At 46.2% G+C, this 18,832-nt stretch overlaps 1 protein-coding gene across 1 annotated transcript in view; it reads right to left on the minus strand.

Annotated features, from left to right (window-relative positions):
• Nucleotides 1-18,832, minus strand: part of IMPG1 (interphotoreceptor matrix proteoglycan 1) — a 1,638,967-nt gene that overhangs the window by 634,958 nt on the left and 985,177 nt on the right. Inside the window, exon 10 of the mRNA XM_085609628.1 lies at nt 14,333-14,583. Within this exon, the coding sequence (XP_085465754.1) occupies nt 14,333-14,583 (251 nt within the window). The remainder of the gene's footprint in view (nt 1-14,332; nt 14,584-18,832) is intronic.

The following is an 18,832-nucleotide window of genomic DNA, read 5'->3' on the forward strand; positions in this document are numbered from 1 at the left end:
CTAACACTGGTGGCAGCGGTGGGATTGGGATTTATGCTTGTGCAGCACCCTACAGTGTGCGCCGCAATCTGACACCTGTTTTAATGCAAGCTTGAAATTCTCCCTGACTGCCTGATTGTGAATGCTCTTATGTTAAGCCTGTTACCTACGTTCTAGTGGTTTTCCCTGAAATTATCCGAGGCCCTACCTAGCAGAATGGAGTTCGAGCTGGCCAACGTACACGGTGGCGCAGCTTAGGAAGTTCTGCCAGGGGAAGGGGGTGTTCCTCAAGGGAGGCGCCAAGAGAGAGGAGCTTCAGAAGAGCTTGAGAGCATGGGCATTGGCCCACCTGGGAGGGAGAGGGGACGAGGGGCAGGGAGAGCAAGATTCTCCAGGAGAGCTGGACCTACTGCACATAGATACTAGTGAGAATGTATTGCCAGGAAGACGTTCCAGGGCAGGCAGTAGTGTTTCAGCAAGGAGCTTGTCTGTGGAGGAGTTCGAGGACAGGAGGGAGGAGAGACAACTTAAGCAAGAGCTTGCTAGGCTAGAGAAGGAGCGGGAAGAGGAGAGGCTGGCTATGGAGGAAAGAAAGCTTCTCCATGAGCTTAGCCTAAAAGAGCTGGGAATTAAAGCCCTACAGATGGGGGCTAACAGCAACGCAAATGGTGGCAGCGTACCTACTGAAGCTCCACGGGAGTCTAGGTTCTTCATGCCCAAGGATGTGGTGGCCAGTTTCAGTGTGGGGGACGACATCGATAAGTGGCTAGCGGCCTATGAGGTGTTCTTAGTAGCCCATGGGTCTCCGAGAGTTATTGGGGGGGTGGCCTGTATAGGTACATGCCTCCGGTGGGGAGGGACACGCTCATGACATTAGACAAGGCAGACCAGACTAACTACTCGGTTATGAAGGAAGCGCTACTTAAGAAGTTTGGCCTGACCCCTGAGAAATACAGACAAAAGTCTAGAAATAGCCACAAGCTTCCCACCCAGAACTGGGTAGATTTTCTAGACTATGCCCGCAAAGCATTAGAGGGTTGGATGTAGGGCAGCGAGGTGACCGACTATGAAGGGCTGTACGATCTGTTTTTAAGAGAGCACCTTCTCGATAAATGTTTTCCAGAGCTGTGCCAACACCTGGTGGACCGCAAGTTGACCAACCCAAGGGAGCTTGCGGTTGAGGCGGATACCTGGGTCAGTACCCAGGTGTCCAACAAGGGATCCGGGGGGGACTCTCAGAAGGGTGGACAGGGTTTTCCCCAGAAGAGAGAGGGGGGAGATAAAAAGGAGTTCTCTAAAGACCCCCAAAATAGACCGCAAGGGACAGGGGTAGGTTCCCAGCCCCAATCTGGTTCTCCAAAGCCTACTTATCCTGACCGAAGTCAGCAGCCCATAACTTTCCAGTGCTACGAGTGCGGGAGGTGGGACACTATAAGGGGGATCCCCAGTGTCGAAAAAGGACCCCAGCCCCTACTGGAGGTAAGAATCCCGGGGTGGCTAGTGTAGCGCTGGGGGAGGAGTTGTCCCTAAATAAGGGGGGTGAGTGGGCAGGCTTGACCCTAGTATCGCTGGGGGACAGGGAGATGGTCCCACAAACTCAGGTACCCTCAAAGACTGCCAAGTACCGGCAGAGGGTCCTTGTTAACGGGCAGGGGGTGAAGTCCCCCTGAAACCACTACTGGCCGCCGGAACCCCTTTCAAGTGGGTAGGCATCGACATTGTCGGGCCTCTGGATCTGCCGATCACCTCTGGAGACCGGTTCATCCTAGTTCTGGTGGACCACGCCACCCGGTACCCGGAGGCCTTCCCTCTGAGGACCATTACTGCACCTGCGGTGGCGCGGGCCCTGATGGGGATTTTTACCCGGGTGGGTTTCCCCAAGGTTGTGGTTTCGGACAGGGGCACCAACTTCATGTCTGCCTACATTCAGGCCATGTGGAAGGAGTGTGGGGTGACTTATGAGTTCTCCACTCCTTACCACCCCCAGACCAACGGGCTCATGGAGCGTTTCAATAAGACACTGAAAGGAATGATCCAGAGTTTACCTGAGGGCTTGAGGAAGAAGTGGGACGTCCTCCTGTCCTGTCTGTTGTTCTCCTACAGGGAGGTGCCGCAGAAGGGGGTAGGTTTCAGCCCCTTCGAGCTTCTGTATGGACACCCTATCAGGGGACCCCTCAGTCTCGTGAGGGAGGGGTGGGAGAAGACTCCTAGGAGGCTTCCCCGGGATATGGTGAGCTACATGCTGGTGTTCCGTAGCCAGATGGCCAAGTTGTGAAAGGAGGCATCCGACAACCTGGAGGCCAGTCAAGCAGTCATGAAGGAGTGGTACGACCGGAGTGCCCATCCTGTGGACCTGGAAGCTGGACAGAAGGTGTGGGTCATGGAGCCCGGAGAGCTTAGCGCCCTCCAGGATCGGTGGACTGGGCTGTACAAGATACTGGAGAAGAAGGGCCCAGCCACGTATATGGTGGATCTTAAGACCCCGCCGGAACCCCACCGGGTGTTGCATGTCAACCGCCTCAAGCCGCACCACGAGAGATCGGAACTTACCTACTGATGGTGACTGATGGGAGCGAGGAGGAAGAAAGCGAGCCCCTTCCGGACCTTCTGGCATCTCAAGAGAAAGATGGATCAGTGGAGGGAGTGGTCCTCTCCCCATCCCTGATGCCGGAGCAACAGAGGGTCTGCCGCCAGGTATTGGAGCAGTTTGCCTCCTTGTTTTCCCTCACTCCTGGAATCACCCACCTGTGTACCCATGACATGGACACAGGAGACAGCCCCCCTGTCAAGACCAAGTCATATCGGCTGTCAGACAAGGTGAAAACCAGCATCCAGCACGAAGTCACCAAGATGCTGGAGCTGGGTGTGATCGAGCCGTCCAGCAGCCCCTGGGCTAGTCCGGTGGTGTTGGTACCGAAAGCGGCCCCACCGGGCACCATACCTGAACTTCGGTTCTGTGTGGACTATCGAGGCCTCAACTCCATGACCAAGACGGACGCTCACCCGATCCCTAGGGCGGGTGAGCCCATTGACCGGCTAGGGGCAGCCCGATACTTGAGCACTTTTGATCTTACGTCAGGATACTGGCAGATCGCCATGGCGGACGGAGCCAAGGAGAAGACTGCGTTCTCCACCCCAGAGGGCCACTTCCACTTTCGAGTGATGCCCTTTGGATTGAAAAATGCTCCTGCCACCTTCCAGAGATTGGTAAACCAGGTACTTTCTGGCCTAGAGGCCTTCTCAGCTGCCTACCTGGATGACATAGCTGTCTTCAGCAGCAGCTGGGAGGACCATCTGGAGCATCTCCAGGAGGTGCTGCAGGCCCTGCAGCGGGCTGGCCTAATCAAGGCCAGCAAATGCCAGATTGGACAGGGATCTGTTGTCTACCTGGGGCACCTGGTGGGCAGGGGTAAGGTGCAGCCCCTCCAGGCCAAAATCGAGACCATCCTGGCCTGGGAGCCCCCCAAAACCCAGACGGAGGTCAGGGCTTTCCTGGGCCTCACAGGTTATTACCGCTGGTTTGTCAACAGTTACGCCACCATCGTGGCCCCCCTGACCAAACTCACATCCAAGAAGCAACCTCGGAAAGTAATTTGGACGGACGCTTGCCAAAAAGCCTTCGACACCCTCAAGCAGGCTGTGTTCACTGCTCCGGTGCTTTGGGCTCCAGACTTCACCAATGAATGTATCGTTCAAATGGATGTCTCTGAGCATGGCATTGGGGCAGTACTCTCAGAACTCAACGAGGAGGGCCTAGACCAACCTGTGGCCTTCATATCTAGGAGGCTACTCCCCCGGGAACAGCGGTGGAGTACCATCGAACAGGAAGCTTTTGCTGTGGTTTGGGCCTTGAAGAAGCTGAGGCCATATCTCTTTGGCTCTCACTTCCTTATTCAGACCAACCACCGGCCTCTTCGCTGGCTCATGCAGATGAGGGGCGAAAACCCTAAATTGTTGAGGTGGTCCATTTCCCTCCAGGGTATGGACTTTAGGGTGGAACACCAACCCAGAGTAGACCACGCCAATGCTGACGGTCTCTCTCGGTTCTTCCGCCTTAGTGATGAGAACTCCCTAGAGGTTTGGTAGCTCTCCCCACTTTCGGCTGGGGGGGACGCGTGTTAGACCGGTCAGCCCTAGGATGGTCTTACCCCGCATTTTTTCCCTTTCTGCCTCAGTTTTTACCACCATTTTTTTTTGTTGGACATAGGATCTGGGCGCCTTACCACTGCTGAACAGTGCTGAGGTGCAGGTGCTCTCTCCTAGCAATATGGTTGCCATAGGCTTTGGAAGTGAGGGGTAAAGAGGTCCCAATCCCTTACTAGCCGGATATTAAACGTAGATTCTTCTTTTTTCTGGTTCTTGCACTTGACAGGGGGAGAGACCCCTAGCCCCCTAGTTTAAGCAAGATTCAATAGGTTTGTCTGATTTTTTCTGGAAGAAATTACGATTCTGCACTGGTTTATCAAAAGGTGTGTATCAGTTTATTTGCACTCTATTCGTAAGAGTGGGTGAAAGGAAAAAAGGAAGAAAAAAATACAGCCAACACGTGTTTTGCCCCCTTACACGGCCATCCAGCCTGGGGTTTCCTCAGGGCGGGTAATTTCTTATTAGGTACTATCAACGACGATGTTGGTTACAATATCATTGGGATTCTCAAATCTCCGGCATAATGCCTGTTCGGGTTGTCGTGTTCAGCTTCACGTTGGGCTCTGGGCGCCTTACCGCTGCTGAACAGTGCTGAGGTGCAGGTGCTCTCTCCTAACAATATGGTTGAAATAGGCCCCTGCTACTGCGGAGTGGCCACTGTCCTATCTGCGCGCTAGCAGTTGGGATCAGGCTGGGACATAATGCTACTGTAACCCTGAGCGTCCCGCCTCTTGTCACCAGAGAAGCCACCACAGAGTCCCCAGAGCCTTCTAGAATCTTCCCACCCCCCAGGCTGGCGCCAGAACTTGCCGCCTTTTTGTAGGGTCACCTGACTTAGGAGTATAAAGGTAAGGGAGGGAAAACCTGACAGTCAGTTGGTGCACTACTGGACCTGGGGACCCTCCGCCGGAGTATAGGCTGCTGAGCCAGGGGGAAGCTACACTACTGAGGCTGACTGAGCTTAGACCCTGCTGTCCCCAAGATAGCTGAGTGATCCTGCCAGCCTGCTGACCTTGCCCAGTGTGAGGGGAACTTGGGGTGCCAACTCCAGTGTGTCTGCCCGAGACTACCATCCTTCCTCCCACTGCTACTAACTTCTGCCACTAATGCCTGTCATCTACTGCCAGTGCTGAGGGAAGAAGCGCTGTGAACCTAACACCTGAATCTCCCTAACTAGCGCTGTGATCCCTGAGTGCTGAGGAACCTGCGAGTGCTGCTGCGGCTGGGAACCACCAGATAAAGCGCTGTATCCCCCAAGCGCTGGATTGCCAACATTTGTCACCTTCTGCTAGCGCTTTGCCTACTAAGCGCTGTCCTTCAGGAACTTGCCATATTCTGCGAGCGCTGTGATGGGGCGCTGCGGGGTGCCCAGGACCTGACTGTGCTGCCATTGTGCCGGGAGTCGCCCCTTGCATGCTAAGGCTATGCCCCCTCGGCACTAAGACAAATAACGATGTTTGCCCAAGATCACTACCGCTGCCCGGGTACCTGTATGCAAGGACTTTGCCCCTGAGAAGATCGCGTTGTCCTGAATCACCGCCACGGATCCCGGGCTGCCCAAGAAGAAGATCGCATGTTACCTGCCAGGAGTGTATAATTGAGACCTAGAGGTTGTACTAGACTGGGCCTCAATTCCTGTGTACCCCCCAAAGGGAGCCTGGCTGGCTGAACTGAATAGGCGGAAGGGGGCGGAGTATTGATTTGGCATATATGCCGCAGGAGATTAGTTGAATGTTTTGATGCCACACCTGCATAGGACCTGTTGTCTTTAATCAAATAGGGGCATAAGAAATGTTGCCTATGTTGACCGTGAATACAAGAACTTTTACTTTTAGTGAACATGTGTAATAGAAGTGTTGCGGGTAGAGACCTGATGTTATAGAAACTGTTTATCCTGTCTAAAGTGAGAACCTTGCGTTACCTACCTTGACCAGAAGTAGATAAAGATACTTTTTTCGCCAATGAACCTGGAGTGGTGTCTTTTTATTGCGTGCGCTTTACTGGGTCAGTGTGAGTGTGTGCTTCACAAATACTTCACACATAGCTTCCGGTGTGCCTTCCCGCCTCGCGCCAAGCTACTGCGTTGGAGTCGGTGGTCCCTGGGACCTCACGGGTCTAACACCCCATCTTTTATATTTTCCGCCCAGATCTTTTAAACGTCAAGGTACTACTTCAGGATTACTTACCTAATATAACATGTAGGCTTTTCCACATATAAGGAACTGCTTCTTATCACAAGAACCAGTTTCGGTTTTACCAGCAGCCATTCTGATCTCCATTTCCAAACTTTAAGCCATGGTGAAAGGTCAAGCTGAAGCCCATATATGTCATTTCACTTTCATGCCAATTGTATAATCTCTCAGCAATGTTAATATGGCCTTACCTAAAGGTCATAAATGCCACTAGACATTAATCATTTGTCACCATTTTAGAGGTCACAACACATGGATGTGGGGAACTGTAGTAGTCTCACAGGGCATGTGCAGCTATTCCGACCTACATTTGCAGTCCAAGAGGCATGGTCTAAGGTCCAAAGTCCATATGTGACATTTGACTTTCATGTATATTATCTGCTCTGCAATGTTGTAACTCTACTTAAAGGTCAAATGTACATTTAGAATGGCCCCCTTACAAAGAGTTCAAGCAGGCCAGCAAATCTAGTAATGGTAATGTCAGAATGACTGCTTTAACCTTTGCCTTTATCTAGTCAGCCTTCTTAATAACATTGTTGCTGCAAAGTCAGGAGAACCACGTTATGTATCAATTTGCTTTTTAACTTACTAGAAGTGTTTAATATGTCATTGACTTCAGAAGAATGTTTGACATTTTATCTACTAATTGCCCGAGCTTAGTTTAAAAAACAAGAATAAAACATGCAATATCCTGCCGGCAGAAAATGTTTTATCATTTGTTCTGTGGCGTTATAAGAGCTGTATACCTGACCTGATGCACATATACATCAGCCTGATTGCTGAGAGACGTAAGGAGACTGTGAGGTGAGTTGCAACATGGCTCCGTAGCAGAGGAGGACTTTGATATCTAAATGTGTATACCCGCGATAGTGAGTTACAGTCAGTAGTTTCTGGCAAGAATTATGACGATTCAACCGCAAGATTGCCCAGGTCAATGTGTGACTGAGCAGCACAGCTTGTACTAGGCTATAGTGCCCAGAAGGGGCAGGGCCTCAATTAGGCTGCACAGACCAGGAGTCAGGCTGGTGCACAACCATGATGTCTAGAAGAAACCATCTGGTGCATGGCCGCATCTCCAGCACTTGTGCAGGGCTACACTAATCCCAGAGTAGCTGTGCACCTGTGTGATTCAGTTTTCTGCTGGGACTGCCATCCCTGCTCACGAGACCACTACCTACAGTCATCGAGGAAATCCAGCATCATGATCCCTGAAAACACATCTGCTGGGCTATCTCCAACATTCAACAAGGAGACCCCAATGGAGATTTCCATCCTGGAGACAAGCAAAGTGGTTGCCAGAACAGACTGGTGCACAAAGTGTGGTAAGAACTGAGCAACTGAATTAAGTAAGAACTTGGCATTAGAACTGCAGTAGACTGAGTGCATCTTACGATATAAGGGGTGGGCTTCATCTGAGCCATAAAGAAACTATTGCATTAATCCCTCCAGGAGAACCGCCTAAATCAGAAAGATGGGTGAACTGGGGAGAGATAGCAGATAGAGGCACAGCCCGACCTCACCGCACCAACCAAAACACTGAAGTGTACCTTGCATATATTGTTTGTCTAGTATTCCATTCTAGTGCACATTAAGGCACTTTTCATTCTTGATAGTAAAGCACTGGGTTTGAATGGAATGTATTATGCTTTTGTGTCGTTGTTAAGTCCTGAGAAAGAGCATCCCCACACTACATCCATCGCTACCACCTAAGCGATGTGTTTTCAGAGTGCTAAGAGTTTAATGCCTCAGGTCGCAGCAGGGGCTGCTGAAAATGAACAGTGCACATTGCAGACCTCCTGGTCTTTGCAACCCCTAAATGAAGTTCATGATATGCTGCCTCCTCAGCAGAGGAAAGGACAGTTCTGGCAGCGGAAGAAAACTAAGGAGACAAAAATTCGATCTCACCGGATGTAATGCTCCTAAGAGGAGTGCATTGCTTTTCACTGTTGGAGCGAGAATGGCAATTTTTAATGGGGCTTTATTTGGATTACATGGTTTCAAGTGCTATGTGCATATGTCAGATTTTAATATTACGCACTAGTTGACTAAATATCCACCAAGTCACCCTTACAGTGTACTTTATACCCTGGGTGTAAAAGGATGGTTATACACTGAGTTCTACATGAAATATTGTTATTGCATCTCAAAGAAATCAAAATTCAAACACAAAAGAAAATGGTTGTATCAGTGATTGCTCAAACTTTTTTTGGTGCTATTTAGCTACAGGACACCATATACCTTGAGCTTTTGGCTGTTTTTGCGTGTCGGTTTGTGAAAGTTTAACATATAATTAACATTGTTTGGCATCATGAGGGCTCGAAATACTTGAAAATGGGTGATAAATTCAAATTTTTTACAAATACGAGCCTCCAAAATATGACCTGCGGGGGCGCAAAAAATCTTTATTGATTGCGCTGGGTGCATATTTAGGCCATATTTACAAGCCCATAGCGCCACCGGAAAGTCCCTTTTTTTGAAGCTCCGGTGGCACTGTGTGCTCACCCATTTTTACAAAGTGCGCAACGCTACCTTCCGTGGCTTTCCATGGTTTAGTAAATATGGTCCCTTTTCATGTATAACTTCGTGTGAAAGGGACATGCAATGGGTGTTGCTGTGGGCAATTCACTGCAACACCCATTGCTTTTTTACGTTGCCCCAAATTTACAAGGATCTGTAAATCTGAGGCAGCACCCAAAACTAATGCCATTAAAAAGCAGGCATTAGAGTGGTGTAACGAGGAGAAATACTTTTATTTCTCTTCACTTTTTGCTCTATGTTTCCAGCTTTCTGGTATCCCTTCCTGCACATAAGCAATCACCCCTGCAACGCAAGGTGCAAGGGTGTCTGAGTTGCCACTAGGCAGCTTTCTTAGCGCCGGTGCAAGGGAAAACACAGGGGTGCGCCATATTCTTGTGAATATGGCACATCTCTGCATTTGTTAAATGATACTGTGCGGCTAAATTGCGTGCACTGTGGCGCTGCATCATTTCTTTGTAAATATGCCCCTTAGTTTTCCTAGGATTTCGATGTATAAAAGGTATAGCATGGGGCCATGTAAGCAGCATAGTGTATTCCTTATGTACCTTGGGCGGTATTGAGACTTTCATTATTAGACATTTGTGAGTGTTTTTAGAGGAACATGGTTGACCTTTTTGGACATTTCCATCAGTTGCTATGCATCTTCTAATCACAATAAGTAGTTCTGTGTGGCCTAACTGTGTCAGATAACAATCGCAGGTGTAGAAGGAAAAACAAATAGACGTGTCATCTCCCAAGAACTTGCATAAACAGCATCTAAACGTTGGAGGATTTCTGCTTCATTGCTGTGTCACGGTCTAAAGCCGAACTGGTGTTCTCTTACCAGAAGTCAGTATATATGCAGAAGTTTTTCAAGTTTTCCAGGAAGGCTGAGGGTCTCTTTTTTCACTGCAGCAACTTGTCCATGCTTTAGTCTTCCTGAGGTTATACCCTGTTCCAGGGATGAGCACATAAACGTCTGTGGCACCGCCAGGGCTGGACTGGGAACCGAAACCGGCCCTGGCAAACTGCTCAGCCGCCCCCCCTGGGGGGGGAGGTGGAGGGTGAGGCCGATCAGTTACAAGGGCCGGTTTTGTCCAATTTTATTAAAGGGGGCCGATATTGCCGGCCCCCGGTAAGAAAAACGATCCCCCAGGGGCCTAAAACCGGCCCCCACCCTGGCGGCCCACCGGGTAAATGCCCGGTGCCCGCTACGGCCAGTCCGGCCCTGGGCACCTCCTTATCAATGCACACTTGCATTGGGTTTCTCACGAGGCCACGTTCATCTCTGCAGCAGGGCTGCTCAGTTCAGACTTCCCAGAGAAGAAATATATTGCCAGACAGAATGCATTCAATAACACCGCAAAGTCCTGGGTTGTACCCTCCTTGTGCCGGAGCCACGTTAACTGGTTCTAACATGCAACTGATGATTAACCATTGCAGGCAAATATTCACTATACAAATAAATCCCCAGGCCACACTATACCATCGATGGCATTGTAGAATATACAGGTCTGCATGATTTGGTAGATAATAAAATCTGCTTTGGAGGTTTCGTGACCAATGTGATGCATTGTCATGAGAGTTCTGTAATCTATCAGTTTCATGTTTTACCATCTGCTTCATAGCTCATTGAAACTTGTCATCCTACATAATGCATCCTGCATATTGCAATGAAAAAAAACAATCCTACACAAAAAATGCTACATAAAATCCTACATAATGCAACATCGGTAGTATTGCCCATTCGTTATCAGAGCGTTTGACCTACTGCTAGTCAAGTGAGACAGGCCCTCTTTGGGTAATATCCAGAATATGATAAGAATTCATGAGCCAAGCCACCACAGGAGGTCGCTTTATTTCACTTCACCCTCACGAAAATCACAAAACAACCACGATATACCTCAGGCACCGATAACATTTATTAGTATTAAAATATGGTCTGGGAGAGCATTTTAAATTCCATAATTGCAGCCATTCGAGGAAGAGTTTAGATGTGTGGACAATCTCTTGTAGGAAAAGCTGGAGACAGGTTGGGGGTTTGCGATCAAACCTGCTGTACCGTTTTGCAGTTCAATAAAATAATGTATTCTAAACTTCACGGAAATTGAATGAAATTAATTATTACTTGTTAAGATTATTATGGCCCTTTGTAACTAAGCTGCATTTGTAATTTGTCTGAAAAGAAATTAAGCCTGCAGAAAATAATGAATAACACTTTGAATGGGAATGAGAAATGCATGTGTGAAAAGCCTTAATTCTGCATGATTGACATAAAATAGTCAAAGAAATTGTGAAGGTACATTAATATACGTTTGATTCAAATGAATATCACTTCAAATCCTGCTTTGCTATAAATCAGCTTCAGTAATATTAATGAATTTTATGAACTGTACATCTGCATAACTTAAAAGACATGATAAAATAAATGGCATGCATGAGCTCTTGAAAAAACACAGAGCTCTGGTGATTTCTAAAGGTCTCCTCAAGGGAAAAGAATAAACGTTGTTGTAGAGGGATTGTTGAACTGGCCCTCTCTGCAGAGTGACTAAGAACGTTTCGGTTCACTGATCCTATTTTTGTTGAGTTTGTTTTTGTTAGCCTTACCACTTTGTGCTTTACCACTGCTAACCAGTGCTAAAGGGCTTGTGCTCACTCCTCTAAACATGGTTTGACTGGCATATACCTAATTGGTCTATTTAATTTACTTGTAAGTCCCTTGTAGATTGCAATACCATATACCCAGGGCCTGTAAATTGAATGCTACCAGTGGGCCTGTATCACCTTTCGTGGCACCTACCTAAGTAGCACTCTAAATCTTGACACAGGCGTGCCATCTTAGCCTGAATGCAGTGCCACACTGCCATGTGAACTTTGCATTTAAACTCCTTTAGCACATTTTAAACTCCTCTTTTATTATATATGTCACCCCTGAGATATGTCGTGCTTGGCACCTGTGGAATTGTAATGCTAAACTCTCTTTAATGGAAAAGTCAAATTCTTCATTACAATTTTGAAAATGGCACATTTATAAAGTTCGCATTTTCCTGCCCGTAGCTCTTAGTGTCTTCAGCCTGTTTTCGGTCACATGACTGGGTGTAGCTGACAGACTTTGTGAATTCCTTCCAGACAATCACACAATAGAGGGATTAAGTGTGCCTTAATGGTTCATCACTGGTAGGATAGGGGCTGAGCTGAGCATAGGCCCTCTTACACCTGAATAGGCTGTGTCCTGTCTCCATGCAAAAGGCTTAACAACCCTGTACTGTCACTGCAGCTAGCTTGGAGCCAGGGCACGCGGGTCAGGAAATTCCATAACTTTCAAAGACCCTTTCCAGAAGCTTCTCCCACCTTCCAGAAAAAGGACTCCGGGTCATAAAATTAGGAATTTCTGACTCACTCTTCAGTTCACTGCTGGACCTGCAGAAGGACTCTCAGAGGACTGCCTGCTGCTGTGACCAGCTGCGCACTCTGCCAGACTGCTGTACCTGAAAGGACTGCTTTGCTGCCTGGAGCCTGCCTTAAACCCTCAGAGGCTCTGCTGTTGAGCCCTGTATCTTCACATGCACCCAGAATTGCCAGAAGCGACTCGAATGGCTAGTTCGTGAGCCTCCTGTTCAGAGCCATAGGAACATAACACGCTCCCACCATCTTGAACCAGCACCTGGACCCAGCTTGAATCAGTCCTAAACCCCCAAGAGGTGTTCTGCTAGTCCTTGACTCTTGGTTGTGGTGCTAAAGATGTACAAATGACAAATTTCCAAAACTGAAGACAGACAAAGTTTTGCCAAAAAGCACTCTCAGAACCAAGAGGAGACCGGGACCAACCTGCTCGTCTATCCGTCCGAGATGCATAGTCAGTTGGATAGACTTTGCAGCTTCTACCGCTATGTTCTTCTCTGCAGCTGCAAACCCTCTTCAGCGGTCCTTCACCAAAGGGATATCTGACCTCATGGAACTGTCTTCAGCTACAGCCCTCTGCCTCATCCCACTGGAGATTTCGACTTCATTTCGGCAACTAAGTTCGAAGGTACAAATCTTCACCATGGCTTTGCTCTATGGCCATCTGCTGACTAAGCACTCTTTTCAGGTGCTCCTGCAACCTTGCCCCACTGAAGTTCTACCTTCTTAGACATTTTTTTAAGTCCAAAGGTAAGTGCTGACTGGGTCTAATCCACTTCTTGTATCCTAACTATGCTGCATCGCGGTCGCCCTTAACTTCTCATGCAACCAGACAGTGACGGCCCGTGTAGGGCGTTTTACTGGGGCGGTGACGTGGCACAGAGGAGGGGCAGGGTTTTTGGTTGCAAAATGCGGCAAATGGCCGATTTCAGGTAAGTTACGAAAAAAATTAATAAAACGAATGTCGTTGCGCGTGCTGCATTGCCAAATGCGAGGCAGCGCGCGCAACGAAATTTGTTTTATTAATTTTTTTCGGAACTTACCTGAAATCGGCCATTTGCCGCATTTTGCAACCCCCCACCCTGCCCCTCCTCTGCGCCACATCACCGCCCCAGTAAAACGCCCTACACAGGCCGTCACTGCAACCAGATACCCGCAGTTGGCGCTTTGAGGTTTCAGGCGCTAGATATCCCTAAAAACTATTATTAATATTTACTCTATTTTTCTAAATTTGTTTGAGGTTTTTCATGTGTTGTGTATTTACTTTATTATGTTTTGTGTGCTGCATATAGACTTTACACATTGCCTCTAAGTTAAGCCTGACTGCTTTGTGTGCCAAACTACTGAGTGATACGCACAGGTTAATTTAGTGACTTTTTGTGCTTCACCCTGCAAGGGAGTGTGGCTGATGCTTGACATGGGCTCACATTCCAGTCAACCAACAACCCAATTTCTCACAAGGATGAACGTCAAAGCTCCATCATGCATTTTTGCTATCTTTGTCACTATTTTCTTTCTGACAAAGGCTTATTTCAATGGTTTATATTTTTGCAGAGTTTGTCACACCTCTCATCCCTAAAGATCCCTCACAATTCATATCTGGTTCTCCTTAGGTACACCTTTTGGTTGCCCACTATTAGCCTCCACAGTCAATAAAGTCAAGACAGGGGCCCCGTTGACCACATCTGCTCAAACCTTTGTGCGTATCTCTAACCACAAACTGAGCCCCGCTAAAATCCTCCTCGATGGAGTATTTTCAGTAGTATAAAGTTCCATTTGCCTTCATAAATGTTGACAGCTATTGATTTTATGACCCATACCTTGAGATTTAAACATACATATGACTTGTTTACCAACTAAAGTTTACTTGAGTTGACCTGAGGTGCATAAAAAGTTGCGATTCGGGCCCAATGTATTCAGAAAATCTACACACCACATAATCGTCTTCTGGAGTTTTATTGGTATTTCATTCACCACAGAATATATGAATTTTAAGAATACTTTAGAGTATTAGTAGAGTGGAATGGAAGAGGCATTAATATAGAAAAACACCAGATAGGCCATAGATTAAATGGAAACTTTCATCATGCACTAACCTTGCACAAAGCGCAATGATCTGAGATCCACCGGCAGGGATCGGTCATCCTGCAGGGCCATGGCAACCATCTCTTGCAGCTCGGTCACTGTGTACTTTAATACTGGTGTGATCTTCGCTCCCACCTCTTCCAGGTCTTTCCCATTTTCCACCTTGTTGGATGCAATCACTGGAATTTCTTCACTGTCCTTTTTTGTCTCTGATCTACCTCGCTGGAAGATCACAGCGTAGCTCACAACAATGCTGCTTGAACTGCAGATTGAGAGAACAATAAAAGATTTCTTAGTAGCTGACACGCACTTTCTAAAAGAATACTGCTGCACCTGAGACACTGTTCAAACAACTGTATCTGGTAACCCATGTAGAAATTGCAGTTGACCAGTTACAATTAGTTTCAACCAAACAAGGAGCTTTGAACATTTAATGAACTGGTAGGATGTGGAGTCTAGTTGTATTTTCACGCCACTAATTGTTGTCCCAGTTGATTGTATTGATGTATTTTGGTATCCTTGCTCAATACAAAGATTGTCCATGTTTTGTTCTGGGACAGTCTACTCCAATATCCAGCAGGTTAGATGGCTAAGTGAGCTCAATATTCATTGCTGAAGCATGGTGATGCCGATTACAGATTGGAAGTCTATCAAGGCCAACTCTACAATCCATCCTTCCGAGTTCAAAAATTCAGCACCACTAAATTGAGTAATAATACCACCTCTAACTTACAGTGCTTACAAATGGCAGAGGTGTTGCTCTGAGCACAAAAAACAAGGTGTTATGATTAAAATACTGCAGCAAAATTGGATTCAGTGGAAACTATTTGTAACTGGTTAACTGGATTTTCCGTCTTGATAGTTTGAAGTATCAGCATAGTTTTGACCGTTGTAACAAAAGCATCTTTGAAGTAGCAAAACATATATGACATGCATGATATAATATGCCAAGTTAATTATCATGCATCAAACTATGAAGCAGAAGATCACTCTCTGTATGAAAGGATGCTTCAGCATGGAAGGGTCGCACAATCATATCTGTCAGAGTGATGCAACCTTCTCATAGAACCATTACTGCAAAGCTTATCAGTTAGATACAATTTATAAATTTGTTCCTGATATTTCATATGCAGTATTACTATGTGTGGTAACCTGTTCTTGTTGATGTGTATTTCTTTATTGCTATTCTGTGCCCTGCTGCTCAGCCATAGTGTGAGTGATGTCATGAATGGTCATGTGTGCCTGGATGATTGAATGGCAATGGGACTATCAGGGCTGAGCAGCTGGGATGCTGCTTCCGGTGGGGCTGTTTCTTTTACTACCTTGTAACCTACTGTTCCTGTAACCTAAAATGCCTACTTTAATCTGAAGAATAAACCTTCATCTTGTTTCATCATCACCTCTGCCTACCTTCATTCTTACGTTATTTCACTGGTGATGAAGATGGTTTGGTAACCCTTTTTCTTACCAGCAGGAGGGTACTCGGGTACTAGGTTTGAGTACCGGTGTTAGTGCTTTATTTGGCATGTGCAACACTATGCTGTTTTACAGGATTTTTGACAAGTAATTATGTATATTCTATGCAAGTTTTTTATTGCCAGCATATAGGTATTTGTGCCTTGTGGAATTTGTGCCATCCATGGAAATTTCTGAATTTTGAATATTTTGTGAATTTGTAGTTTTTTTTGCAGTTTTTACTGTGTTTAATTCTTATCTTTGATTACTATAGAGTTAAATATGGTGTGCTGCACGTGGGTTAGGCTGTAGTAAGGGTTAGTGTTACTCCTTGGGCAGTTCATACGCATGGTTACTTCTTACAGTATTTTACAGTACATGCATTTGCTGGTGCTGGGATTATTGATTTTTTGCATCTCAAACTATTCTTGCTTGAATTTGAAGCTTTCTTTGAATTTTCTGGTGGTGAGCATGTTTTTGAGCTCAGACCATTTTTGATGGGTGTGTGTTTTGACCAAAATCTTTACTTGAATTGTCTGGTGGTGGGTGTGATGTTAAATAATAAACTGTCTTTACTGGGGCATATTGAGATCCTTGGATTTTTATGGTGGTGGGTAATGTAGTGGCGCTCAAACCATTTTGAGGGGGGCATTCTCCTACTCTATCTCTTTTTTGTTGATGGGCATTTTGTGACCCCAAGCTTTACTTGAATTGTTGGTTAATGAGCAGGTTTGTTGTGTTGGCATGGCACCTGACCTACGTCCTGGTGACAGCGTGGAATGTCGGGGGATGGAAATTCTAGGACGGGCGGTTGTAGTTGAGAGGTGTGATGTGCTGGTGGCCGCTTACTGAAATACATTTTACCAACTTACTTCTGGTGCGTGACTCCTCCTTTCTCTTACGGCGATGGTGGGCGGACTCGCACCGGCATCGCATTGTACACTAATCACGAACATACACTGCCTACGGTACCAGCTGCCAGTTCCTCGTTGCCACTCATTACTGCGTTTGAGGCAGGCCTCCATGTCCCGGACAGCTGAATCTTCCGGCAGCCATCTTTGTTTGGGCAATTTGCTTTCAGTATGCATCATATTTCCAGTGGACCTGCAGGATAATCCAATGTCGGGCTCACTTTTAAGACAGCAGCGCCACCTACTGACCACTCTTGGCATAGTTTTACCAATTTTAAGGATTATCAACAGTAATTGCAGGTATTGTATTTATACTGTTGAGTATCCTCGCTGTGGCAATGTTACAGCATCTGGCAAGTGAAAGGTGAAACTTCAAGCTTTCTTATCAGGGTGCTTATATTTAACATTCTATTACCCATGATACTTTTCATAATGGAGAGCATTGCAGCCCTACCTTACGCTGGGCACGCTCCATTTGTCTTGGATTCAGTAGAAAGAGGCATTTGAAGCATAGTTGGATGCCATTGGTGGTGAAACTTTCCCCAATTTAAAGAAAAAGGAATTACTTGTATACAATTTGGGCCCAGAGGGTAGATCCATTTTTAAAACATTGCCGATACAAGAAGTCAAGGTACAAGTACACCAGGAAGAGGCATCTCGTGAGATGGTAGCAGTGGACATAGTTGATGAGTATTCTTCTGTGATCAAGACCCTGGATAAAAGATTTTCTCCTTTACGGAATGTTGTATTGGAAAGACAAAAGTTCCTACAAAGAGCACAGCAACAAGGAGAATCTGTTGATCATTTTGTGACAGCTTTACGTCAGCTGGCAATTACTTGTAACTACAGAGAATTCAAAGACGAGATTATTTCTGATCAGCTAATAGAAAAAACCCATAACAAAAAGATTCAAGAAAGGTTGAGGTTGTTGTCTTCTGACATCCTAGTCTTGAGGTGGCAATCCACATAACTAGAGCTGTAGAGAATTCTGATGCTTACTTTGGGGAGATTTCAAGCCATGGTAATACAAGTACCTCTAAAGTAGTGAATTCTTGACAAGCTAAAGAAGTATGTAGAGAGGGTAAGAAGTACTGTTCTTTAGATAGCAAATGGAATAGAAGTGGTGATATTACTATATGTTTTAGATGTGGTAGACATGTTCACTTAAATTGCCAGGCGTTGTGTGTCACATGTTGCAAGTGTAATCGTAAGGGGTGTTTCTCACAGGTTTGCAGAAGCGAGCTCAAGCCTGTGAAATCTCAGGTTGATAAGTCTACATGTGAGAATGATGATGAGGATATGATTTTGACAATCACAGCATGTGATAAGAATGCAAGTGTTGCTGATAAGGAGTTCAACGAGGCACATGAGGAGGTGGTGGGTGTATTGAAACCAGAACGTAGGACACCACAATTGTGTAATGTAATGATTAATGGTGTGAAGTTTTGCATACTGGCAGATTCAGGGTCACCTTTCACATTGACTGGCCTTGAAGATTTTTCGAAGTTTAAACCCCAAGATCTCCAACCATCCAAAGTCAAGATGGGGGCTTATGGAGGAAAAAGAATAGAAGTTGAAGTTCAATTTAATTGTCTGTTGGAATTTGAGGGTAAATCTGAAAGTGGTGTGGTATTTGTAACAAAGGAAGGTTCAAACTTATTAGGGTGGCATGATCAAGGAGAGTTAGACATAATTCTGGATCCTAATCACCCAGATTGTGGGATTTCTAGGTCCAAATTGTTGCTTATGCTAATGAATGTGTTATCTGCTTGTGTTTCGATTGAAAAATGCTCCAAGGTGTTTATGGAACAATAAGTTAAACTGGTTGGGTTCAAGCACAGAATCATTCTAAAAACTGGTGCCATACCTGTTGTGCATACAGTACGGAGAGTACCGTTATCTTTGAGAAATTAATTGTGCATGGAGTTAGATACATTTTGCAATTTGAATGTCATTAAGCCTGTTGAGAGCTCAGAATGGCTTGCACCTGTGGTTTTAGCATGTAAGAGTGACAAGATTTTGCGCCTTTGTGTTGATTTGCATGATCTTAATCAAAATATTTAGTGGTATAGGGAACCCCTTCCCAATATCATTGAGATGTTGAGTACTTTAGAGGGCGCTACAATTTTTACCACCCTAGATATG

The sequence above is a fragment of the Triturus cristatus genome, chromosome 6 (assembly GCF_964204655.1).
Source record: "Triturus cristatus chromosome 6, aTriCri1.1, whole genome shotgun sequence".
Classification (NCBI taxonomy): Eukaryota; Metazoa; Chordata; class Amphibia; order Caudata; family Salamandridae; genus Triturus; species Triturus cristatus.